Here is a 26,076-nt window from a genome sequence, read left to right as displayed (position 1 = left end):
CCATTTTGCACAACAGCTGGTGTGACACTCAACAGGCGTCCTTCCCATTCTTTGCACCCTCATGACCTCCCTGTGTCACAGCCACCTGATTTTCCTGAAGAAGAGGATCTGTCTTTTGCAGGCTTCATTCTACAGAGGATCCTGCAGCATGAAATGGTGTTAGGACTTTCTTCCTTTGCCATCTCTAGAAGTACAGAATCTCCAAGACAAACTCAACCCTCGCCTGGCCCTGTTCTACTCAAGCACGTTGCAGGGAAGAGTACAGCTCACCTCCAGCCGCTCTAACCACCCCCACTGCTGAAGGAGAGAAACAGCCTGGGTGGGTAGCGCTGCTCTGGGCGTGGCAGCAGTGCTGAGCGGGTGCACAGATGTCGCCATAGTATCAGAGCCTAATGAGTTATCGTGGATGTTTAAAATCATGTTTACAGTACTTACAAGCCTGGTTGTTGTAGGTAACATAGACACACACTTCACACAATTACATTGTCAGTCTCTGCGGAAGTCAACTGACCTGAACCTAAGTACGCTTCAAGCACCCGGTATTAAAAGGCATACTGAGGCACGAAACTTCATGGTGCAAAATGCTGGTTAAGGACCAGTTTCTCCAGTCTACAAGGTGGACTAAAAAATGGCCAAGCAAAACAGTTCCGGTTCACAATTCCACTGGCAAAATGGTGCTGTAGATCAAAGTATCACTGCATTCCCCCACCTTGAATCAGGGGCAAGGGACTGTGGCAGGACAGAGCATCTGTTTGTGCAACGTCCCAGTCACACGACTGCCCGGAAACAGCTCAGCACCACCCTCTCCTCGCGTTTTAAACCCCAGCGTGACTGTACCAGCATGTCCACATGTGCCTGCCACCCCTGAGGTACGCTTTAAGCAACACCACAAGCTGCACAAACACTACCGACAACAGAAAAAAAAAATGCGAGCTGAACTTACAACATCCCCAGTCGATGCAGTTTTCTTTGGGGGGGGGGGGAAATAAATAAATAAATAAATAAAGTTATTTTTGTAAGGCAAGGCCTCCCCACACAGCAGCAGGAGGGCCGGTTTTACACCCCCCACAGACGCTGGATGCCCCACAAGATCTGAGAGCTCCCCCCAAGCCCGGTGCTTTGCCCTGGGCAAGGCGAAGCGAGGCCAGGCGGGCGCGGAGCCCCCCGCAGCCGGGCCCGGCTCTCCCGCAGCTTCCCCCGCACCGGGCCCGGCCCCGCGGCCCCGATAGGAGCGCCGAGAGTCCCCGCCCCCGCGGGGGAGCGGAGAGGCCCGGCGGGGAGGGAGCTGAGCCGGGCAGGGCCGCCGAGTTCCGCCCCAGCAGCTATGGCAGCGTAGCGAGGTCTCCGCGGCAGCCCCGCTCGGACATGGGCCTGCCCCGGGCCGGCGGGCTGAGGCAGCGAGACCCCGCGGCGGTGAGTGGGGACCGGCGGCGGAGCGAGGCCTGCCCCGGGCTCGCCTCACGCCCTGCCCCGGACACGGTGGGAGGGGGGCGGGCGCCCTTGGACGGGAAGCCTCGGGCCCGGCCCTGCCGCTCGGAACCCGGCTGGGAGGCGGCCCCCGAGGGGCTGCGGGGGGGAGGGGGGGAGCGGGGCCGCGCTGCGGTCAAGGGGCCCGGGCCCGGGCTCGACCCGGAGGGTACCGGCAGCTCTCCGCCCCGCCGCCGTGACCTTGGGCGGCCGGGCCGGGCCGGGCGAGGCGGGGACGGGGCTGAGGGAAGCCCGGCCGGAGCCCGGGGACGGCCGCAGGAAAATGGCCGGGGGGCGGCACCGCCGGGCCGGGGGCTCTGCCTGGCGCCCCCCCGGCCGTGCCCGTGCGCTTGGAGGGCGTTAATTGCCTAATTAAGAGGTGAAGCTGGTTGGCTTTTTGCTTAGGCCGAATGGCGGCCGAGCTAACTGCGTAAAAACCCCCCAAAACTTAGGTTTTAAGTTAACTTCGTAGCGTCTTGCCCCCGAACGCCATCACCGTCAGCTACACTGCCGTGTGAGGGAGCTGTCAGGAGGGATTGAGGTGAAAGGAGAGGCTCCTGCGCGGGGTCTGAGTGTGGTACGTGGCCGGGCAGACCCTGGGTGCACCCTGGGTGCCTGGCCCCCTGATACCCAGAAAATGACAGAGCTCAGAGTGCCCGGGGGAAGCACAGCGGCCTGCCTGGCCAGGCCCTGATGGGCACGGGCTGCTTGTGCACAGCAGGTTGCAGCACTGAGGCCTGTGGTATTAACAGAGCCTGACAGAGCTGGAGGCCTCACAGCTAAATGTACTGAGTTGGGTGTTTCAGCCCCGTGAAAATACCACGTTTCCAGATTAATACTGACAGTCTTAACAAAAGTAATTCTTGCGCACAAAGTGCAAGCGGTAAAACTCACTGATAAATGATGCTCGTGAGAAACCCATTGCTCATTTGCTCAAATCTCAGAGAGAAAAATAAATAGGTGAATAATACTTTATTACGCACCTGAATTGATGATGCGCTGCACTTAGCACGCTAACTTTTTTCAGCCCGCGTTAGGGTATGCTGCTTGCAATATAACTGCTTCTGTGCGTCGTTCTTGCTGTTGTCATTCCACTTAGAGCTTACTCACATCCTCAGCGAAACAGGCACGGCAATTAGATGTAGAAAAACCTGTTACCAACAGGTATGCTTCCCTGTCAGTGTAAAACTATTCCTTTTAAGTATTTTAAATGTCCATAGATACCTGAACATGATTTCCCATGTGTTTTTAGGATGTTGTCCTTGTTTTCAGCTTTCCTGAATGCTGAGACAATGTTTCACCTGGCAGGGTGAATTTGTGTCTGATCTTCAGTTTTAAGGAACATAGGTTGTTTACTCTTCCTCACAGAGTTGACTAATAAGGTATCGTAGCTTCTGCAATCTCTTGCTTTTTTCATGGTTTCATGATCCAGTTTCATTCTCTTGTTGGGGAAGGAGACATTCTCTCCTCCTTACAGATGTGAGGAAGATGCACATAATCTGAAGGGTTCTCCGGTACCTCAGCATTGCCATTGTGGTGATTTTAAGTCTGGAGGGAAAGGAAATACTGGGCAAAAATGAGCATAATCTACTCAGTGCAGACTGGACCAGCAAGAGTGTATTTTGGTAAAATTGATGCAGTCCTGATAAGAAAGTGCAGTTCATTGCAGCTCTTCTGGTGGAAACAAATAGAGACCTAGAACAGACTTGCAGCAGCTGGTCTATCTCCATGTGTTGCACTGCTGTATGCTAACTCCTCCCGAATGTCTTTATTTGTGCAACTTCTTTTGCTGGAGGAAGTACAGAGGCCAGGTCAGTTGGGAATTCAGTATCTGCAAAAAGTTAGGTTCAGAATCATCTGGTTATTTATGTATATCAGAGCAGATTATGGTTGTGAAATCATAAATTCTTCCCAACGCCCTCTCAAAGGAGGAAAAAAAAAGTAAGAACCTTATTCAACTGAGACAGCAAATGCAAACTATCAGGCCAAGATAAATTTGTTTGTAAATGGAAATGAGTTTTTAGTGAAGAACAGCAGCATTTCACTTCAAAACAATAATTTGAATAGAGCATCTGATGATAGTATGCTAAAAAAATGAGAACCATAGGGGGTAAAAGGAATTGATAAAGCAGAATAGTTGGAGATTTTTTTGGAAAGTCTAAGAAGTAAAAGCAGTTAGGGCTAGGTTGCTATGGAATCCTATACTCAAGGAGGAATAAATGCAATAAAAGAGAGGAAACATGCCCGTGTACAAAAAGTGAGCAATTTGTTTGGATTTAGGAAGATAATTGCATTCTCTGGCCATTCCTTCTCAAGCATTTCTTGTCTCAAATACAGTTTGTTTCATGAACTGGTTCTCTTGCCTCTGTTTCTGTAAGGCTACCAGCAGTAAAAAGGCAGCAAGCTGCAGTTCTTTAAGAAATGTCTGGAGATGAGATAGGAGGTGAGGAGGAGGAGGAGGGGGGATTCCAAACCAGCACTAGGAGACTTGGTGAAAGTGGTGTGGATGCATTCCACAGGGCAGCAAACAATCCGTGCACATAGACTGGCTCAGAACATACAGTGACACAACAATTTACTGCTTTTTAGGAGGAGAGTAGGTAGGAGAACTTGGGGGCATGAGAGGGAAGTTGTGCTGCTCTTGGATAAGCTGACGTCCATTACTGTTTTCAGATGTTCTTGTCCCTTCCTTGCTTTTTGTTTGTGGAAGAGAAGAAGACTAACAAAGAAGTATGGTACCCATTGTCTGTATATCTGTATTTTAATATGTGTATTGTATAACTTACAAGTGTCTGGTCATAGATCAGCTTCTCTCTACGCGGGTAGCAATACTTCATCTAGTAACTGCTCAGCAAGCCAAGCCTTTCTAGCATGCCACCAAAGGAAGCAGAGTCTGCCCGAGAATGGGTTGAATACCCAGCACTTCACCTCAAACTAAAGTTTTTATCACTCAGTATTTTAGAAATACCATACCCAAAATGCAGGAAACTTGCATGTTATTTCTGCTTCAAAAAACTGCTAAGAGCTTGTTTCCTTCTTCCCCTTTTACTAGCTGACAGGGAGAGACTTGGAAGTTGTTACTGTACGTCACATTCTGAGTTTTAACATACGTTACCATTTGTAAGTTGAATGTAATCAAGAGGGCTCTTCCACTAGCTCTGTTCGTTATTTTTCCCAGTTCTAAAACAGTAAGAGACACAGATGTTCCTAGAAACGGTTGGTTGATGTTTTCTTATTGCTGCTTGGTTTTTTAGATTGACTAGCACAAACTTTCATTTGGAACAGTGTTATTGTGAGTAGGAAAGCCTTTGTTAGCCACTAACTCTGGCTGCCTCTGTTTTGGTGACACAGAGCTGTGTTCATTTAGGTTTGGTCATTAGGGACCTCAATTGAAACCTTATATTAACTTTTGATATATGCTACATGTAATTCCATTAAGTAGGCTATTGAGAATTTGATTTTTTTTTTTTTCCAGAAAATGTTATTTCTAATCTATCCTTGCTCATTTTACTGCAGCATGTTGTATGGATTGCAGTGCTCTGGGAGGTCAAACAGTAATGCCTCATTCATCAGCTACCTTGGTTAGCAGCTCATGTTTTGGAAAGGGCATAGAAATTTCTTCAGATCAGAAAATAAAAGTAAGTTTAGTGTTGTGTTTGGCAATTTAAAATCATTTAATGATGACTCTTACAAACTGTAGCAGAAAAACATGGAAAGTCCATTTCTGTTCTTAGCCAGATCTGAGATTTGTCTTTTATCCAATAGTTCCCCGTTTTTAGAGATGAGGTCCCAGAACTGCCTTTATCAAGGTGTGTCAGCAGCACATGAAAGTTTACTAGCATCTTCTGCCTTTCCTTACATGGCTGCTCTTCCACATCATCTTATTTTTTCCTCATACACAGACGCAGTAATGTTATATTTGCATCTTTTTCATAATACATATTTAGTTACAATATTCTGTCTGAACTCAACCAAATGCTGCCACTTAAGATTAAGAAAATACTGATTACATAACAGAGCAAACATTGAAGATAAATTTAGAAAGGACTTAAAGCTTCAAAGAAAAAGTCTATTTACAGTTCTAAGGAGAAATAAAGATCCAGTTAAAGACGTGTTCTGAAGGTATGATTAGACAAGCAATGTTAAAGTCTTCGTAAGATTGAGGCCTTTTCCTGTAATTCTGTAAGACTACTTAAAAAAAAAAAAGTATGTCTAAGGCAAAAAAGCTTTTAAATTGGGAAGGTCCTTTACTTTGTGGAGGGATGTGTGTCTGTTTTGTTTTGTTTCTACTGAATGGAAAGCTTTAATTAGTTTTCTGCCTTGTTTTCAGCAACTAAATATCTCCTGAAAGTTGAAGTTGAACATTTCTTAGTGATATGGTTTAGTGGAGGACTTGTTAGTGTTAGGTCAGAGGTTGGACTTGATGATCTTGAGGTCTCTTCCGACCTAGAAATTCTGTGATTCTGTGATAAGGCACTTTATAGGGAGGGGAAAATGTTCTTAAGATGCCTGAGGTATGGGATAAATTCTTAATTTTATGTACTAAAATTAGTATTTGAGGAATTTATGATATACTTTCTAGAATTATCTGGAATGCAATCTCATAGGAAGGATTTATGTTTTTTCAAGCTTACCAAGTTTGCACAGATGCTATGTAATTAGAAAATTAGCAAGCATAGCATCTGTGTTAAGGCAGTAAGTTAGCTGGCTGGTACCAGCACTGAGCCGCAGGAAGGCATCCCATTCCCATCTCAGCTGCTCATTCCTGGCTGTGCATGCTGACTGCTGTCCTTGCACAAGCTGCAGAGCTTTTCTGCCTCTTCAGCAAGCTGCACTGGCTCAAGAAGAGACCAGATAAGTTCCAGGCCAGTATGAGAAAGACGGAGGGAAATCAGAACCTCCTCGTTCAGTAACAGTCAGCTACAGATCAGTTCAGTTGTGCAAAACTTCACTCTGAGGTTACTGGCTGACGGTGGTTTTGGTCACACTGTTGTGCTGATCCTCACCTTGGGGTGTGAGGGAAGAGCCCTGCCTTCATCATGTCAAAGGCTATGTGGATTTTTGCTTCCTTCTGGCACCTAAGAAATGTATTCGTTAGGATTATTTGAGCATCTTTCTTCTAATTAGTTGCCCTGAATTTATTTGGGTTTGCTAGGACCTGAACGTCTCACTGGTTGAGCAGAGCTCTTCCCCTGCCATCCCCAAGGGCTAAAATAGCTCACTGTATAATATATGCAAAGGTTTTAGTTAGACTATCTGTAAGAGACTTAATGGACTGCTGCATGCAGAATGTCAGATGAGATGATGTAACAGTCCTTTCTGGCCAAACTCTACTTAACCATGTAACAGCTTCGTGGGGAATGCTTCCAAGTGGCAGCAGAAAGACAACTGTACCTGGGAGCTTAGGACCTGCAGCACTTCGAAGACATTTCCAAGCAGCTTTTAGCAGTTCCTTTAACATTCTCTTCATGGCCTTTTTTAATAGTCTGCTTCAATGTTCCTTTCCTCAGCTTGTGTCTTACCAAGATATAACAAGCCACCTTTCCACGGGCATAGCATCTATTTGCAGAGGCTGGTGCTAAGCTAGTTGTAAAATAATTATCCAGCACTGATTTCACAGTGCAAATAGGTCAGTTGATTTTTTTGTCATATTTGTTCAACTATAAAGTTGAGTAAGTATTTTCTGGATAGATTCATTTGATCATCATTAAGTCAACATTTCTTTTCTCCTTGTTTTCCATATTATTCTGGTATTTGAAACATAATGCTCACATTCTTGACAAATTACCCGGAGTTGTTTCAAATAACTATCCCTTTGACTGAATAATTAACTGTATAAATTAATCTTCCTAATCTGCTTGCATCAATAATACATACAACTGATAAAAGAAGACTCTTACAGATGATTAACACTTAAATAGTTGCCGTTTAAGCATTATTCCTCTTTTGGCAAAGAAGTTTTTGTTTGTTTGTTTTTGACTCCTGGAATAATTTTCCTATGTATGCTCTATGCTACAAATAATTGCCCAGAGTGATTTTTTTTTTTTTCCTTTTAAATAGCTGCCTATTATGTAAGTAATCCTGTTTTTAATGGTTGTGACATAGCTTAACACCAAGGACAGGTGCTGATGCTGTAGCACTAAGTAACGCTTCACCAGACTGTAGCGGAACAGATCAGGTACTAGAGCTCTGACTGATTACATGCACTTAATTTAAAGTATAATGAACAATTCTAAAGGTAATCTTTAACTGTGTCAGTTCCAAATTGCTTTATATTAGTGTTGATTCATGTAACATGAGACAGGTTAGGTCATAACACCATACTGGTAAAGATAGTAACTGTTTCAAAAGCCATTGATGGACTGTACTTGGGCTCTTCCTACCTGATGTGTTTTTGTTTTGTTTTCAGAACAATATTGATAGAGACTTCTGAGAAGCTGTACCATCCTAGAAGGGACATAAGTAACAACATTAACATGCCTGCTGTAGCGTCTGTACCTAAGGAGCTCTATCTCTGTACTTCACTGAAAGATCTCAACAAGAAGACAGAAATAAAACCTGAAAAGACCAGTACAAAGAGGTGTATATTTTCATTGATTTGGGATCAACTATTCAAAATACAAGTCTTAGTAGCATATAGTAAATAGAATTTTGATACCTGCATAAGTTAAATTGTTTCGTTATGTACTAAACATTAATGAGTTTCCCTCTAGAGAAACTCCTAGTATTAGAAGTGTTAGTGTTACTCTTCTGAGCAGATTCCAGCTCAGATGATTATGTTTTAGATCTAAGTTTTCTCAGTTATTAGTTAAATATCAAATCTTTGATAGCCTTATGTATGACAAGCTATCACATCAGATATGCTTACTGCCTGCAGAAAGTAACTTCTTGAGCATGGTGCCCATGACAGCTTGAGTACTTTGAGAAAAGGCTGCATAAATACAAGTTCTTAAAAATTAAAAGCTCTGCAGATGCATGAATAGAAAATATTTTGCCTCTAGCACTTCTAGACTATCAGTCATTTCGTTTTACTATTAGTTTTTCCTCAAAAATATTTCCAGAAAAGTACTTTTTTCTATGTCTCAGCATGCTATTTAGATATGGAAGATTTTAAATAAGATCAGAAAAACAAAATAGCAAGGAGAAACTTCATTCAGAGGAGCATAATTGCAATTCATGTTAGTAAAAGCCTTATATTAAGATGATAAAAATCAAATGCTTAATATACGGGCAGGGGCTGCAAACATTTAAAATGGCATCTTTTAATTAAAAGATGTCTGGGGACAAGTCAACAATTGTGGGATTTACTCTTCTTTTCTTGATTTCAGTTATGTGCAGAGTGCCCTTAAGATTTTCAAAGCAGCAGAAGAAAGCAGATTGGACCGAGATGAAGAAAAAGCTTATATCCTATATATGAAATATGTGACTGTTTATAATTTTATTAAAAAGAGACCTGATTTTAAGCAGCAGCAGGTATAAAAAGCTTTCTGACCATTTTGCTTTTTCGTAGAAGCATGAGAAGCACAGAAATTTGCACTACGGCACATTCAAAGAATTTCACTTATATGAAGTAAACTGTCTCACTTGTGCTGACATTTTTACTTCCTATTTTTGACAAGTTTCTTGTTAATTGCTCTAACAGTTTGCTTTTATTAATTATACTTAAGATATATAAATAGACAGACATGTGAACATGGAAGGGTAATCCTGTCGTCTTTCCGCTTCTGACTTCTTTTGGTGCAGTGCTAAGGAGCTTGGGGATTGAGGGAGAGTGTTCCTTTTATTCAATTCAAGCCTACTTTACTGAAAATGGACAAATGTGCTTTTAGCTTCAGTCTTGCAACTAGAACCATGTGGTAACAAACAGAGTTGCCTTGCCTATTTGTTAAGGCCATAGAACAATTTTACTTACAAATTCATGTTTGAGGGGAAAACAACTCAAAACAGTCTCTTTTTTTTTGGCATTATTACCACTATAATACCAATTTTCTGTAGGGTAGCTGTTCTTTATATGCATAGAAATCAGCATTATTAAGCTGTACCATTAATATGTGGGCTGATGCTTGTAATTTTAGGATTATTTCCATTCAATTCTTGGACCTACAAATTTAAAAAAAGCTGTTGAAGAAGCTGAAAGACTCTCAGACAGCCTTAAACTCAGGTATGTGAATACAATGAACATATAATATGGTTAGTTATACATGAAGCCAGTATGCGTGCAGTTGCAGGTGTTCATGCTGTATAGCAGTAAAGGATTGTGCTTGCAGTACCATTTAGATAGCTGAAATTCTTGAACTTAAAATATGTACCCACAAGAGCCTGCTTTTGTAGCTTATTTTTGTCATCATTTATTCCAGTAGCTTGCCACTGTTCATTTTCTCAGTTCTTCGAGACTATGATTTGGTTTGTTCAATGACTGATAGGAAGAAACCACCAGATAATATAAGCTATATGTACTCCAGAAGTGATCAGGAGCCATTTCCGCCCCACGCTTTTCATCATAAGGTCACCTGAGGCCAAACGTACTAATGCACATTACTAATATTTCCATGTTAACGAGCCCTCCTAATTGGGACTTGGTTTACACTAACAAAACACGTTTCTAAAGGTGTTTTTTTATTCTTTAGCTAGCTGCTACACCTTTTCTTCACTTCTACCACTTGCAGACACGTTTATGGAAATGCAGTTTTGCTAGTATGGAACTGAGCTGATGCTAAGGGGCTTTCGTTAGCTCATTTACAGTTGCTGAGTTACAAGTCTTTGTGCCATAAGCCATGAAATCGTGTCAGTATGTTGTAAGATAGGCTCTGTCTTTACATGGTAGTTAGTACAGTTTGTCTTGCTTCCAGCAGCCTTTTTTGCTTTTCACATTCTCAGCAACTGCCTGTCTCTCCCTTCCCACCCTTTCAACTCTGTCTCCTCTGTTATGCACATTTCCCTTCCCCAGGCCCCACCAGAATTACTCTAAAAGCTTCTTCTATGCCTTTTGTAGTGCTTAATCTAAAAAGTCAGTTTAGGTGAACAGAGAAGAAAATAGCTACATATATATGAAAAGAGATATACTAAGGATGCTTGATGATACTATACATTAAACAGTCTTTAAATCTTCCCTGTTTTTAATTGTCTTACAATTCAGAAGAGCTACAAATTCACTTTAAGGCTAAACTTTGATAGAGCTATAGAAAACTAAAGTTATTTAGAGACTTATTGTTTAGTAACTTATGGTTTATCATGTAATGAACTGAGTTTTGAAATTTGACAAAGTAACTTTCAACTACTCTGCACAAAATGTATGTGTATTTAAAGGGAGATTAAATGAAACATGACTCCTGTGTAACTACAGAAGTGGTTTTATAGAAATTGTTATTGTACAACTCCTCTTCTAGGCAATAGGCCAGCAAATAGTTTAACAGTTAATAATTAACCAAAAGTGGAGCTGCTGAAACGTCATTTGTATAGGCTTAGGAATACTTACATGAATGAGCTAGTATGTGCTTCAAAGGCATACCAGTAGGTAAATGGGAAATTGCTGGGTAAATATTCCATATTGACCAAATTCAATGAAAATCTTAAATATATTTTTGTACCATTAACTCCAGATAAGAACAGAATGCTCTGTTCTAATTTATGATGTCTTTGCCAAGTCAAGAAGCCTATTTAAGAAATAGAATTACACTCGCTGCCTGCTTCCTATTGGTGGAGTGGAGTTTGAGGCAGAATCCAATGCCATGATATAGTTCATTAACACAGGGCTCTTAGTATGAAATAAAACTGCATAGTAGTTGTCATTTTAGTCCTGATTAGTCAACATATAATTAAAATGACAATTACTAATTCAATTCAGTGTCCAAGCCTCACTACTTGGCTCAGTCATCAATATTGTTAATTCAAAATGTTTTTTTTATATAACTTTTTTTTTTTTTTACATAATTTTTTGCTTTGTGGATCACTAATAACTGTTATCTTCTCAGTTCTATTAACTAGAGTGCAATGTGGCAGCAGTGTGACTGTACAACCCTGCAGCTGGTGATCTAAGAGCTGTAGTTTGGAGGCTACTGGTTTACAATATCGTGATTGTCCTTAAAATGGCAGAGGGCTGGAAGGTTAACTTTAAAGGCTGAGTCGTTATGAAAGGGACATCTGTATGCAAGACTTACATGCACAAAAAGTTTTGAGTACACAGGATTCTTGCATTGACTTCACTGTAGTTGCACTGTGAAATAAGCAGCAGGGGCAGTGGTGAGGATGTAACAGTGTTATAAAGTCAGCTTACATCCTAAAGGTGACTGCTACTGTATTGGTAGTTGTGACCCAACTTCTCAGAAAAAGGCACTTAAGAGAACTGAGCTAACTCATTTTTAACTATTATTAAGACTGTTGCAAAACCAAATAAAATGCCCTGGGTGATTGTTATAGTAAGTTGAAGTTTATCTGCAAGACTTAAGTAAGACTGTAAGACCAGTACTTACTCTTGTTTCTGTGAAATGAAGAACCTATTATCTTTGATGACACCATAGCTAAGCATGACCTCAGGTTTAAAGAGAAAAAAAATAATAAACCCTTAAGAGCAGTGGCTATGAAATAAGAGCCAAAGCAGGATTTAAGAATGAAATAAATTGTATCAAGGAGGAAAGTGGGCTTTGATGCAGTGAGGGGATGTTGGGGAGGATTTTCTTTAAATACTTCCTGTTTCATGGCCACCCCCACCCTTCCCTTGACTTGATAGTTCTGGTGCTAATTATCCAAGGCTAGCTGATTATATAATATTGGTTGTGGGGAAATATGTTTTCCATAGATATGAAGAAGCTGAAGTTCGGAAGAGACTCGAAGAGAGGGACAGACAGGAGCTGCAGAAAAAGCAAGAACCAAAAGATGATGGAAAGAGTTCAGCCAAAAGCTCATCAGAAAGTACAGCAGATTCCAAAGGAAAAAGCCAAAAGGTAATTAAAGATGTTTCTGAATTCTCAATTCAGTCTAAGAATCATGATAATGAATTTGTTACATGACTCCTTTTTAGGAGAGAGCTGACTAATTAGCAATAATGTGGGGAAAAAGAAATTTTTTCCACAAGTGCTTCATGAATTTCACCCAGCAGATGATGCTGCAGGTTGTATTGCCTTTTTAACTGCTTTCTGTCTAGGTAGAGCAGCAACCTTGGTGTCTTCCTAAATTAACTAGCTTTTTCTTTTTCCCCTTCCTGCAACACAGATTAATGGTGAGAGCAAGCATTCACTGGAAAGAAGGGATCAGTCTGAAAGTCTGAGTGGTAAGAGATGCAATGTTCACGCAGGTGTGAAAAAAGTCTCCATATGCTTATGCACCTATCATTTTGACAGCTGCAGTTCTTTAAACAGTTACTTCACAGTCAAAGTATTTCAATGAAACTTTGGTATGCGTTCTTTCAACAATAGCAACTTAGTAGTAAAGCTCTGTATTTAAGCCTTCATCATGTCCCTTGAACTTAGAAAGCTGTTCTAAGTTTTTCAAAACTTTAGTTACTAAAGCTGGACTAACCCCAGAGTGGTCAAATAGAAAGAAAAATGTCTTCTCAACTGTTAAGAAAAATGTCTAGACAAGGCTGAAATGTGTCGACTTTCTCAATTAAATAAGAAATTTCCCCTTGCCACTCCAGCCTTGTTTTTTGTTCTTGTAATAAACATGAAAATGTTCCTCTTCAGCTGAGAACTCTAGAGAACATCTGCAGCATGTAGTTCACAAGTGCTTGCCTATATAGCTTAAGTTAAATGAGACCATGAAAAATCAACTAATTTATCACTGAAGTATCCAGTATTGTCTAATTTAGCAGATCAGCTGCTAATCATTATAGTAGCGGGAGCAAAAGAGCCAATCTGTTCCACAGTGTCTCAGCTCCATGACTTTGTGGGAAGGATATATATATATATATATATATGTATGAATGTATTCTGTACACTTTTCTGTTCTGTCATTTTATTTCAAGGAGCAGTCACAGCTGAGAAACTGTTTGCAATGATGACGGACAAAAGCATTGAATTGATTATAATGGATGCTCGAAGCTCAAAGGATTATCAGGAATCCTGTATTCCAAGATCTATCAGCGTCCCAGAAGAAGCTATCAGTGCTGGGTATGGAATAATGTTAAATGGTAGTGAAATGTTTGATTTCTTTGAAGTACTGTCTTACTGGCATTCCCTCTATAAAGTGACTAAAAAAAAGAATGCATTAGAAGGGTCATATGCTTTTACAACTTGTACATTTGGTTTTAGAGTCTCTGGTACATACAAATTGGTGAAATGCATCTGGATAGCTCTGTTTTTGTATGTACTGCCTTCAAGTCAGAGCTTGTGTATTTTATCCAAGCACGTAAGCATGTATAGGTTGGACCATATATTGTTGGGCTAAGTGTTACTTGTACATTTAAGTGCATGTTAATACATTTCAGAGTTACTGCTAGCTGGATTGAAGCTAGACTCCCAGAAGATTCTAGAGATCAATGGAAGAGGAGAGGACACTTTGATTATGTTATACTCTTGGACTGGTTTAGTTCTGCAGAAGACGTAAAGCTAGGAACAACTCTTCAGAGCCTGAAAGATGCGCTTTTTAAGGTTGGCAAGTTCCACATTTTATATTATTTCATCTCAATAAGTAAGGTGGTCTTAAAGTATGTATAATTACAAAGTATGTGGAAGACAATGATATGCTGGATAAACACTTCGGTTTAGTTTTCAAAGACTGCTTATTTTGATAGCAGAAATATAGTCTGAAGCTTCACTTTCCCCTGCTTGTGCTGTAGTAGTGGAAAGTAACTCATTAAATAAGTAAATAGTAGAATGATTCAACTGCCGTCCTCAACAGCTAGCTCATAAACTTGTTTGTCATAAAAAGTTCTTGGCTGACAGAGTTGTTTGAGAAAGTACTTAGTACTGTTTGCCAGAGTCATTGCTAATACGTGAAAGCATGAGACAACTAAGTCCACATTTATGGGAACTGGCCAGCCACCTGCATAGGCAGGTTGAAAAAAGCTAACTTCTCTGCAGTCCTATCAAGCCAACACTTTCTAGAATGGAAGAATCAAGGTAAAAGAGACACCAGAAATAACTTGAAAACTGTTAACTTTTGTACTTTATTAAATATCAGTTCTGGAAAAACATGAATTTAAGTTTGAGCCTCATCTTTGGAAGGAGCTAATAGACTCAATATTGAGTTGCGTAACATTTAAAAGTCAGAATTCTGGCTATAGCTGTGTTGTCCCTACTCTTTATAAAGGTGGCTCTTGTGAGAGACTGCACGTGTGAGAGACTGCACTATTCAATACTGGGGTTCAGAGACTAGTTCAGGCAGTTCTCTCCGTTTATTGCATTACAGAATAGTCTCTGAACTTCTGTTCATGTTCTAGTTAATGTTATTATACTTTCCAAAGCCAACAGCCCTAGTTACAAAGATGATCAGAGGGCTGGAGCACCTCTCCTACGAAGACAGGCTGAGAGGGCTGGGGATGCTCAGCCTGAAGGCTCTGGGGTGATGTCATTGCAACTTTTCAATACTATAAGGGGACTTACAAAAGACAGAGAGAACTTTTTGCTTGGGCAGATAATGATAGGATGAGGGGGAATGGTTTTAAACTAAAAGAGGGGAGATTTAGATCAGAGTTTAGGAGGAAATTCTTCACTCAGAGGGTGGTGAGGCACTGGAATAGGTTTCCCAGAGGAGTTGTGGATGCCCCATCCCTGGATGTGTTTGAGACCAGGTTGGACGAGGCCGTGGGCAACCTAATCTAGTGGCCTGAAGGAGGGGAATTGGAACTAGATGGTCTTTAGGTCCCTTCCAACCCTACCCGTTCTATGATTTTATGATAATTGCTCAGTAAATTTACCTGATAAGAAACCAAATAAAGTATCTTTCTGCATGGAGGATTGTTACCTGAACAAGTAATAAGTGGTTCTTTCTGTACTGGAAATATTCAGACCCTGCTGTAGTTACAGGTATGAACCTCCTCATGTGTTTGGCATTCTCCAAACCCTGTTCCCTGAAGTGTTTTTACAGCCTGTTTAATTCTTATTTTAAAATCTCAAAAATAACCTCTTAGTATAATGACCAGAAACAGAAATTTCAACAAGGTTAAGACTGAAACATTTCCTCACTATGTTTAAGTCACTTAACTTTATTTTTTTTCCTTTTTTTCTAGTGGGAAAGCAAAACTCTACTGAAGAATGAACCTTTAGTTCTAGAAGGAGGTTATGAAAACTGGCTCCTTTGTTTTCCCCAGTATACAACAAATGCTAAAGTAACTCCACCTCAGCATAGCAAGATTGAAGCAGTAACTGTTTCCTGTAAGTATAATGGAGACTCTCTTTCTCCCTAGTGTTTCTAATTACTGGACGTAACTTCATTCAAGTACATGTGAGAGAGATGGAGATGTAGCTCAGAACACGGCTAGATTTTAGGGTCTGGTGGAACTTGAGGGTCATTTTGGTTTTGTCGTAAGAGCTTTCCCATGTTTTTTTCCTCTCCTACCCCCAGTGGATTTTACATATCCATCTTTGGAAGAACCAGCTCCTGTTCCACCTGTTGCCACTATAAAGCCTTCTCCAACCGAAGGGATTGAAAATGAAGAAACAGAAGCTAATTTGGAAGAGAGACTAAAATCACTTAACAGACCAAGCGTAGAGGGTGCTGCTGTTCCAAAACCTGACAGTTCATTTGTAGTCAATCCCGTATCTAGTACAAGAAGTATCCCTGAGGTAAGTTGTGTTTTCTTTGTTTCAGATTTAGCATAGGGTTAACGTACTAGAGACCCACCACATGCAGACTTCCACAGAGGTATGTTCTCAGTATTTGTTTAAGCCCTGTACACAACTACATTGGTACAGAGACTATTGGTGGTCTGTGAAGCCATGGTAAATAATCCACAGAACTTTATGAAACTGAATACACTTGACATAATTGCTGAGTTTTCATTGAGGATTTTGATGGAAATGCCAGAGAAGTTGAAAGTCAGCAATTGCTTATTAATTCAGAAAGTCTATTAGCAACCTTTTCTAATCAGTACATACATATGATGAAATAGTGAGGGCAATAAGTTATGACTTACCTTTGCTCTTCCAAAGCTCTGCTTTCCAGCCACCGTATCTTCCTTCAAATAAAAAAATACACTTTGGAGGCTTTTCACTTGTGGTCCAGTAGTGAAAGTATGGGGTCTTGTTTCTTCTTCAGAGGAAAAAAAATTCTAGAACACCTTTGTAGAGTCCATGCACTAAAATGACTTGTTTTCTTTGGAAGATAAGGCTAAAAATGTACAGCTCTTTTTTCCTTACCTTTTTTAGATACTTCCTTTAATACAGATTTTCATCTAATGGACCCTAAGCTATGAAAAAGACCGTACTTATTTTCTTCCCTTTGTTTTTATAGAACTTCTATTTCAGCATCAAAACCAACCTGCTCTCCTAGGTCTGAGCAGAAATCATTCTTAAATACCTCTTCCCATCAAGCAGATCTGCCTTAATCAGATGACAGAGCATGTGATTGAGAGCCAAGCCCAAATTTGGCTGCCTGATTACTTTAACATGTTCACCTTTGAAAGCTTGAAAATAAAGACCCAAGTTGTAGTAATGTGTGTTTAATGCTGTCCTTATGGTTCTGTAAGGGTTGTTGATTGTTATCTCACATCTGGAAGTTAAATGAATATTTAGTTAATGACCAATTTGAATTACCAGATTTACTGAAATGGAAAGTTGGCTATCTGATAGAAATCAATTTTATATGATCTTCATGCTTTTATAATTCTTTCTTAGAAGAAGTTTAGCTAGCAGAGTGCTAGTAGCTTTAGTGAGTTATTCTGTGCTTTCTGTTACAGGTTGATCGCACTAAAAAGCCTACAATAAAAATTCCTGATGATAACAGACCAAAATCTGAAAGCACACTCAGTGACAGCCAGCCTATTGAGAATGGACAAATAGTTCCAGATCGGTCCACAAAACCTGTACGTGATGTAAAGAGCACCCTGACAGAAGAAGAAAAAAGTCATATACATGCAGAAACTGCTGCCCTGTTAGAGAAAAACAAAAGAGAAAAAGAATTGCGGGAGAGACAACAAGAAGAACAAAAAGAAAGACTCAAGCGAGAAAAAGAAGAACAAGAGCAGAAAGCAAAGGAAGAACAGAGAGAAAAGGAACACAAAGAAAAGCTGCAGCAATCCAAAGAGGAAAGAGAACAGAAGGAGAGAGATGACCAAATAAAAAGAGAACAGGAGGAAAAGGAAAGAGTGCGCAAAGAGACAATAGAAGCAAAAAAGCAAAATAAAAATGAACCAGAAAACATCGGTGCAAAAAGGATGGAGATTGACAAAGTATCTGTGGAAGAAAGAGAAAAGGGAGCTCGAACACCAGATATGCAGAGACGTGTGCTGGGTGATGCATCTCAGACTTCTGTGTCTGTTCCAGGCAAGGTTAGTGAAAACGGGAGCGTGGGGTATTCAGGATCATTTGGGTGCCTCCTGAAATGAGATGGTATCAGTCTAATTTCTAAATATGTACTTCACTGGGATCTTGTTTAGACCTGCTGTTTTTACATAGATGTAGGGGAGAAAGTTAAAACCAAGATATGTGTGGTGTTATAGGGCAGCTTAGACTGGCTTGATTCTTGTTTGCAGGTAGGGAACGTGTAGTTCCCATAAGATAATAAAAATCACCATTGGCGTGAAGGCAGAGCTGGATGGTTCATGGTCTGCCATCTTCAGTTTCAACTATAAAATGCTGCCATGCCTCTATCTCTCATACCAGCCCAAAATATATGCTGTACTGTTGTAACAAACACTACGGACGGAATCACAGCATCATAATAAACTTTGTAGCACGTCCCCAGCTGCATAAACACTGATATAACAGGGTTTTGTTGACTAGTGTAAAAAGCAAAGCAATACTCTAATCTATTATTTTGAGACTTTATTTCTGATTTCTGAGATCTTGAAACTATTAAGTCCATCCTGTATAACACAACATTCAGTTACAAAGGCTATTCCAACAAATTGCTGCATAGCTGAAAAAAGTCATGTGTAAATAGCTGCAGTAGTGACTTCAAGGCACTTGCATTCAACGACAAAAAAAAAAAAAAAAACTCCTTCCCTACTATTCTTTATCAGCTACCTTTACTAACATTGCAGATGAAAATTCAAAGCCTTCTCTCAAAATCTTTTACAGCAAACTGGGGTTAAAGGACAACCAGACAGTGGAGCTCAAAAGCCAGGACCCCTTAGAGAGGATTCTGATCAAGATACTGAAAGACTTAAAGTAAATACAATGTGTTGTATGTAGCTAAAAATCAATCAAGCACAGATGCTTTATGATTATCTCATGTTAAATTCCACCTAACTTTATTTTTTAAAGTCATAATCCTAAGAAAAGACTGTGCCATTTTTATAGCTGTTTGTGTGCTTTTTCCATTTTTCCCATTCATCTGCAAATAAATACTTGAAAGTTTCACTAGAACTTTTTCACTCTTAATGCATTAACAAGTCTTCCATTCTTGGTCATCATCTCGTGTATTCCATTGCATACTACTTTGGAAGGGAAAAAAGATCATCCCTATGTGTCTAACAGAGGCATTTATTTTTAATAAAGTGGCTTCTTTAGGGAAAGAATGGAATAGTCAGACTAGTGAGACTGAATTGTCCTTTTTTTTTTCTTTTTTTCCCCGGAGCATGTTGACAAATAAATTTTGTTTAGAGTAATACAAAATAGTATTACTATGTTACCATTTTTGCATCCTCCAGTAAGTTCCATTTCCAGCTATAATCAAGGATTTCTTATTGAACTGTTTTGCATTAAAACATGTAACTGCATAGGGAAGTCACAGACAGCTTGCTGCTCTTCATAAGTAACCATACATACCTCACATTTCCACTGTATTTATTAGTCTCAGCGGGAGCCATTGATGAGAGCACGAAGTGAAGAAATGGGAAGGATAATACCAGGACTGCCTCTGGGTTGGGTAAAGGTAATCTCGTGTTTTTGATATTATTTTCTATTTCTGATGTTATTATCGAGTTTCTTGTGCAGTTTCACAGTGCATTTCAGTTCTGTCATATTGCTAAGTCAGATCTCGTTTTATTTTTGTCTCTCCCAACTTTCACACACAGGTACTTCCTGAATTTTAATATTATTTGTAATGAAACTAGGGGAGCTCATCTGCTTCTGGGGCTAACCAGCTGCTTTATATGCATTTTGGTGAAGGTGGTACCTTCCACTAAACTTAATCCATTACATATTGAGGTCAATAACTACTGTTAACAACTCATTGCTTGAGAAACTCATGTATTGCTAGAGTAGTTAAGGCTAATGATGATTTTTACCTGACTCTAAAACACTTCTTTTTTCCTCCCTAAGTTTCTGGATCCAATCACTGGAACCTTTCGTTACTATCACTCGCCAACAAACACTGTTCATATGTACCCACCAGAAATGGCTCCTTCATCCACTCCTCCAGCTACCCCACCAACGCATAAACCCAAGCCGCAGGTGACTATTGAACGAGAACGGGAACACTCCAAACTGAAGCGCTCCTACTCTTCCCCAGATATAACCCAAGCCATTCAGGAGGAAGAGAAGAAAAGAATTCCTGTAACTCCTGCAGTTAATCGTGAAAATAAGTATGTTCGATAAGTTATATCACAACTTACGAAATATGATAGCATATAGGACTTCATTTGTCCTTAGCCAACTGAAATTCATTATTTTATAAGTATTTTCAAAGGATGCAAGAGGATTTTTTTTTGATAGACCTAAATTTCATTGCTCTACATCTAATGTATTGGCAGTTATGTTTTCGAGAATTAATGTGATTATTAAATATTAATGGAAATTTCAGAGGTCAGTGTAATTGGACAACAGTTGCTTTTTAAGTGTTGGTATTATTTGTGTTAACATAGAAGACGCTAATTGTCTTGTTGCTTCTGAAATACAGTTTTCAATTTTTAAACTGAGGTAAATAAACAACTAATTCTTCATCTGTAAATTAAAAAAATAAATACTGATTTAGCCTATAAATCAGTCTGATTATAGGCCAGTATATATAGATTTTTCACTATTCCACTGATCTTGAATACATTAAATTATTTGTATTTGGTAGCCTCTTGTGCCAGGATATTTCATTTTCTGGGGGGGAAGGTGATTTTCTTAGGTTATGTGCACAGACTTGTCAAGGCTGAGACTGCTTAAAAAGAAATAAAATAATTTCTTCCTTACAGACCAATCTATTACACTAAAGCAGAAATTTCAAGACTCTCTGCATCACAAATTAGGAATCTTAATCCTGTGTTTGGGGGATCGGGACCAGCTCTTACAGGACTTCGTAATCTAGGGAACACTTGCTATATGAATTCCATATTACAGTGTCTGTGCAATGCACCTCACCTGGCTGAGTATTTTAACAGAAACTTGTATCAAGATGATATTAACAGGTAACAATATTTTATTTTTATCCTTTAATTTCAAGTGAAAGTAAAAAAATCTGACTTTACCTTTGTTAATTAAAAAAGTCTCTTAATAGAGCTAAAGATTTTTTGTTGTTTAATTCTTTTAAATAAGAGAAATATTAACTTCTAAATCTTTTGAGATTTTCCAGAGTTTAGATATGGGACGAAATAAGCATTACCAGACAATCTTGAATTGTGCTTTAGCACGTTCATAAATAAGTGTACTACAATCTCTTAAAAACAAACAATATTTAAGTAGCAGTTTGCAAAACACACTGGAAATAACTGTACCTTCCATCAGACCAATTTTGATTGTGGAACCAAATTATAATGCCAAAGTATACAAAAGTTTTAACTCAAACTCGCAACCATTTTTGCTTGGTCTAAAGAAATTACTTCAGAATTGGGAGAAAGTCCTGAATTAATAATAAATCTTAATTGAATAGCTCACTATATATATAAAATACATTTATATCTATGTAGCATATATTTGTGTATATATAAAAACATATTTTGTCTGTTTAATTGTATAGGTCAAATTTCTTGGGGCATAAAGGTGAAGTGGCTGAAGAGTTTGGAGTAATAATGAAAGCTTTATGGACAGGACAGTATAAATATATCAGTCCAAAAGACTTCAAAATTACAATTGGGAAGATTAATGACCAATTTGCAGGATACAGCCAGCAAGACTCCCAAGAATTGCTTCTCTTTCTAATGGATGGCTTGCACGAAGACTTAAATAAAGTAAGCAATACATGTTACAAAATACACATCTGTTAAACGATCAAGAGAAATAATTTTTCTCATATCTCATAGTTCTTAAGAAGATTTAAGTAACAAAGCTTTGTGCCAAGGCAAATGGACAAACTTTTATTTAAAACAGCTTCTGGGTAGGGTTGAGTAAGCATTTGTGCTGAATTCAGCTCCCCACAGCTGTGTGGAGACAAAGTCACATTTCTGTGATATCCCTTTGTTTGGGAAGCCCTAGAATTATCAAAATGGCTTGCTTTTCTTATATTCTTGTTACGTAGAAGATCCTGAGGTCTATATAATTCAGCACCTCCTGTGTATCTTCAAACATCCCTTGCAGAGTCTAGCTTTTGTAGCTGCTTCAGGCCATGTAGTTGGAGAGTCTGTGCCCAAAGATTCTGTGGTTTAGGGAATAAAGACACAAATAGGCAAAGAGAAAGTAGAAATTTACTTTCGGTTATCTGGGCTGAGGTGGAGACAGCCTTTAATGATTTTTTTTAATGATACTCACGTACTGGTACCTCAGCCTATTCACCTGTAGGAATTCAGGCTCCAGCAAGGACTGAAACATGTGCCTCGTATCTGGAGGATGTCTGCTAAATGTTTTCAGCCTGGAGACTGCTGAACGATTGGTGTCTGCAGACTTTTTTATTTGTTCCTCAAGAGTCTGCTAAGAGTAAGAGAAGCTTGCTAGGAGAAGTGAGTTTTGTGCCATAACCTTACACATTTTTCCACCTCAAGATTGTGATAGCATGAAAGAAACTCTGTGGTGAAGCAGGTTTTCTTAAGTACTCTTTACTTTACCTTACTGCTTTTAAACCTCAAATCTCAGTTACTGTATGTATATCTTCTCTGTCAGAATGCGGAGAGTTGTTCAAGTAGTAATAACTTTTGGGAAAATGCTGTCATTGCCTTGTACTTTTCATCACTGTGGACAACTTGTGGGTGGTGGGGGACGTATTAAACTAGTGTGAGTCTTCATGGGCAGGGTAGGTACTTTAGACAAGTTCCAGAACTATTATTGGTATAGCACATGACTTTTGCAAGAAATCAGTCCTGAAGCAGAAGTTGTTTATAATCTAAACTAGTTTACAGTGGACATGTAGTGCTGCTTGTGTTACTGAAACTTTGTATAGAAGGAAATCCAAGTATTCAGAATTCTACTGTTACAAAATCAGCCTTTATAAGGTACTGAAGGGAATGGTGGAAGACAACTAAACAGCTAGGAAACGGGTGGCTATGCTGGCATGTTCAAATATACTTGCCAATATTCAGTAGTATAGTTGCCTATAGATTAAAATTCCTATTTATACATATGTAAATATACAGCTAAGGTAACAGCTAAGGTATTCAAACTTCTGTTATACAGGCTGACAACAGGAAAAGATACAAGGAAGAAAATAATGATCATCTTGATGACCTCAGAGCAGCAGAACTAGCCTGGCAGAAACACAAACAGCTCAATGAATCCATCATCGTGGCACTCTTTCAAGGCCAGTTCAAATCTACAGTGCAGTGTCTCACATGCCACAAGAAGTCCCGGACCTTTGAGGCTTTCATGTATTTGTCACTACCACTTGCATCCACTAGTAAATGTACACTGCAGGTAAGGTGGCACTAGAGAAAAACAATTTTTGAAACAGTAAAAACATTTGTCTTTGTGACTTATGATGCTACTTCTGCTGAAACAGGCTGTCCAGAGTGGCTGTGGTTCCAGGACACTGTCCTGGACAACTGGTGGGGGTTTGGACCTGATGCCCTCCAGCAGTCCCTTCCAACCTCAGCCATTCTGGGTTTCTTTGTTCAGCCTCTTGTTGAAGGAGTTCATCAGTGTTCCAGCTTACACTAACTTGAAACATGAACAGACCCAAGCCTGCTATTTTTTCTAATTCTTCTAGAATTTAAAAAATTAGATCCCTTCTTAACAGTTTTAAAATACAAGCAGGATGGAATATTGAAGCCACAGTGACAGAAAAGACATGTCTAGTATTTGTTTCTGTATGCCACAGTATAAATGTTGTGTTTTTAAAAAATGTTGTCAGTACAGTTTGAAATACTTGCAGATAACTAATATATGCAGTAAAATTTACAATTTACTTCTACACTTGGATGCAACTCGGTTTTCCCTATATTTGTGAAACATGGCATGTAGATTACTGTTGCAAGTTAACAAGCAAATAAGAAATAAACATTTTTGGTACACTACCCTAAACATCTGCTGTTCACAATCCGTATTTATGTTTTGCTTTAAGGAATGCCTTAGATTGTTCTCCAAAGAAGAAAAGCTCACTGACAATAATAGATTTTACTGTAGCCATTGCAAAACTCGAAGGGATTCTTTGAAAAAAATAGAAATTTGGAAATTACCACCTGTTCTTCTAGTGCACTTGAAACGGTAAGTGAAATAATGATCTATGAAAACTAATTAGGGTGACCAGGCATTCATGCAGATTGATTGTTCTAGTGCAGTAACTAACAATTTTTAATTAGAGAAAGTTCCAGATGTAATTCCACTTGTAATATTGCAAAAATTTCATTTTCACCTGATGTCTGCTTTACTAGGCTGTAGTTTACGAAGCACTTCTACAAGCAGCCTCTCTTCATTCTTGCTAAGAAGCATGTGTGCAAGCATTAACAGAGTCGGAGCCACATGCCGTTTTTGAAACAGTTCAGTCTTTAGTTGAGACCACGTATGGGTTAAAAACAGAGAAACCAAACATGGCTTAATATTCTTAAATAGCATACAAATGACTTGTAACTTAAAACAATGCTTTTTCATCTCTAGATTTTCCTATGATGGAAGATGGAAGCAAAAACTTCAGACCTCTGTAGATTTCCCATTGGAAACTCTTGACCTTTCACAGTATGTTATTGGTCCAAAGAATAACTTGAAGAGATACAATCTATTTTCAGTATCAGTAAGTAACCATGTCACGTTTCAAAGCTAGCTAATCTTTATTCTAAGACTTGTGGCAGTCTGTGTAATTCATCTGGGTTTCCAGGCTGCCTACCTGTTTGTAGATGATCTGTGTTCTAAAAAGAATGATCAGTGTTTAGTTAAAAATCTCACATTCTAGGTTATTTTCCTTAACCAGGTAAGAAGTGGCAACTTTCAAGGTCATTAATTCTTTTCTTCTGTTCACAGAATCATTATGGTGGGTTGGATGGAGGGCACTATACCGCCTACTGCAAAAATGCCTCAAAACAGCGCTGGTTTAAGTTTGATGACCATGAAGTGTCTGAGATCTCATCATCATCTGTGAAATCCTCAGCTGCATATATTCTCTTTTACAGTTCTTATGAACAGCGAGCAGTGGACATGGCCACATAAAGTAGCATGGGTTAAGAAAACTGGTTTTCTTTTTATAAGAGCAAAGTAGGTATTGGAAGGCGCATAAATATGCAAAACTATGACAAATGTAGTCACTTAAAGTTACGGGGATGGTTGCAGCAGCTTCTCTGCAAGCAAGCTCTTTCTGGTCAGTACTCTTGCTTAAATCAGACTGATTAATAATGCTTGTGGTAATACTGCCATCTGTGAAACCATTTAAAAGCATACTTGCGTTACCATTTATTTAACAAACAACTATATTTTTAGTCTGCTCCAAAATTGAATTCTAGCTTAGTCATCTGAAATCTATTAACAAGTAGTTTAAAATGTCTTAAAATCCCAAGGCATATCTTTATTTTTATCTTTTTCTTTCACTATTATGGCCTTTTCACATTTCTAACCTTAAGCTTGATTCTACTGTGAATACTCTAGAACGATGTAAACAGTTAGGAATGTAAGTGTACATATTGATTGCATACTTGCACATCAGAACTATGTATATAATAAAATGTTGTCCTTTTTGTGAGAAACTCTAAAAATCAGAGGATTGCTTTTCTTTGCCAGCTCTAAGTAATTGCAACACTATTTAATAAAAAAGGCAGAGCTGTATTTTTTTTTTTTGTTAGCTTTGGTCAATATTTGTGCACATCAGAGTTATTCTAAACAAACAAGATTTTTCCTTTTTAATTTTTTAATATAAATTTTTCATGTATACATGCATTAAAGACCTTAATGAAGAAAATGATTTAAAAATATATCCTATTAAGTGTATATTTGAGTTTGTTTTCATTCTCAACTAGTTCTGTAATGGTCAGAATTCTACATAACGACAGTCTAAATCATATTCACACGGTTTAAAGGCTCTTCAGATGAAAAGAATACTGTTTTGTCTAGAACTAATTAGTCTAGAAATTGTTTTAGCTGAATCTTGTGCATTTCCCTGGTCTGGATTTGGGTTAGTTTTCCTTTCCTGAATGGGTTGGCATTCAAAGATCTTGAATCAGTCTGAGTTTTTATCTGTCTACATGCATATATAAGCAACAGAGAAACAAGAATTTTCAGGTAAGCAAATCTGTATGCT

At 39.1% G+C, this 26,076-nt stretch overlaps 1 protein-coding gene across 4 annotated transcripts; it reads left to right on the top strand.

Annotated features, from left to right (window-relative positions):
- The first annotated feature begins 1,271 nt into the window (after window positions 1–1,271).
- USP8 (ubiquitin specific peptidase 8) lies at window positions 1,272–25,766 on the top strand. 4 transcript variants are annotated; one of them, XM_027466332.3, is made up of 21 exons: window positions 1,274–1,413; window positions 4,984–5,105; window positions 7,877–8,047; window positions 8,796–8,940; window positions 9,543–9,628; window positions 12,263–12,407; window positions 12,676–12,733; window positions 13,427–13,571; window positions 13,889–14,051; window positions 15,632–15,776; window positions 15,967–16,187; window positions 17,300–17,890; window positions 18,642–18,731; window positions 19,357–19,437; window positions 19,827–20,089; window positions 20,687–20,899; window positions 21,448–21,658; window positions 23,034–23,270; window positions 23,917–24,059; window positions 24,450–24,582; window positions 24,810–25,766. In XM_027466332.3, the coding sequence occupies exons 3-21, from the start codon at window positions 7,944–7,946 to the stop codon at window positions 24,993–24,995; spliced, it is 3,360 nt and encodes a 1,119-aa protein (XP_027322133.2). In that variant the 5' UTR covers window positions 1,274–1,413; window positions 4,984–5,105; window positions 7,877–7,943; the 3' UTR covers window positions 24,996–25,766. The 4 variants fall into 4 exon arrangements, with proteins under 4 accessions (XP_027322134.2, XP_027322132.2, XP_027322135.2 ...); XM_027466333.3 differs by lacking the exon at window positions 4,984–5,105 and having other exon boundaries at window positions 1,272–1,413; window positions 13,430–13,571; XM_027466331.3 differs by lacking the exon at window positions 4,984–5,105 and having other exon boundaries at window positions 1,272–1,413.
- The last annotated feature ends 310 nt before the right edge of the window (window positions 25,767–26,076 follow it).

The sequence above is a fragment of the Anas platyrhynchos genome, chromosome 11 (genome assembly GCF_047663525.1).
Source record: "Anas platyrhynchos isolate ZD024472 breed Pekin duck chromosome 11, IASCAAS_PekinDuck_T2T, whole genome shotgun sequence".
NCBI lineage: Eukaryota > Metazoa > Chordata > Aves > Anseriformes > Anatidae > Anas > Anas platyrhynchos.
Note: the sequence above shows the minus strand (reverse complement) of the source record. Positions and strands in the feature narration are given on the sequence as shown.

Coding starts and splice junctions, on each gene's coding strand:
- USP8 (XM_027466331.3), top strand. CDS start 7,944: ATGCCTGCTGTAGCGTCTGTACCTAAGGAGCTCTATCTCTGTACTTCA. Junction 21,659..23,033: donor TGCACGAAGACTTAAATAAA/GTAAGCAATACA, acceptor TCTGTTATACAG/GCTGACAACAGGAAAAGATA. Junction 23,271..23,916: donor CTAGTAAATGTACACTGCAG/GTAAGGTGGCAC, acceptor TTTTGCTTTAAG/GAATGCCTTAGATTGTTCTC.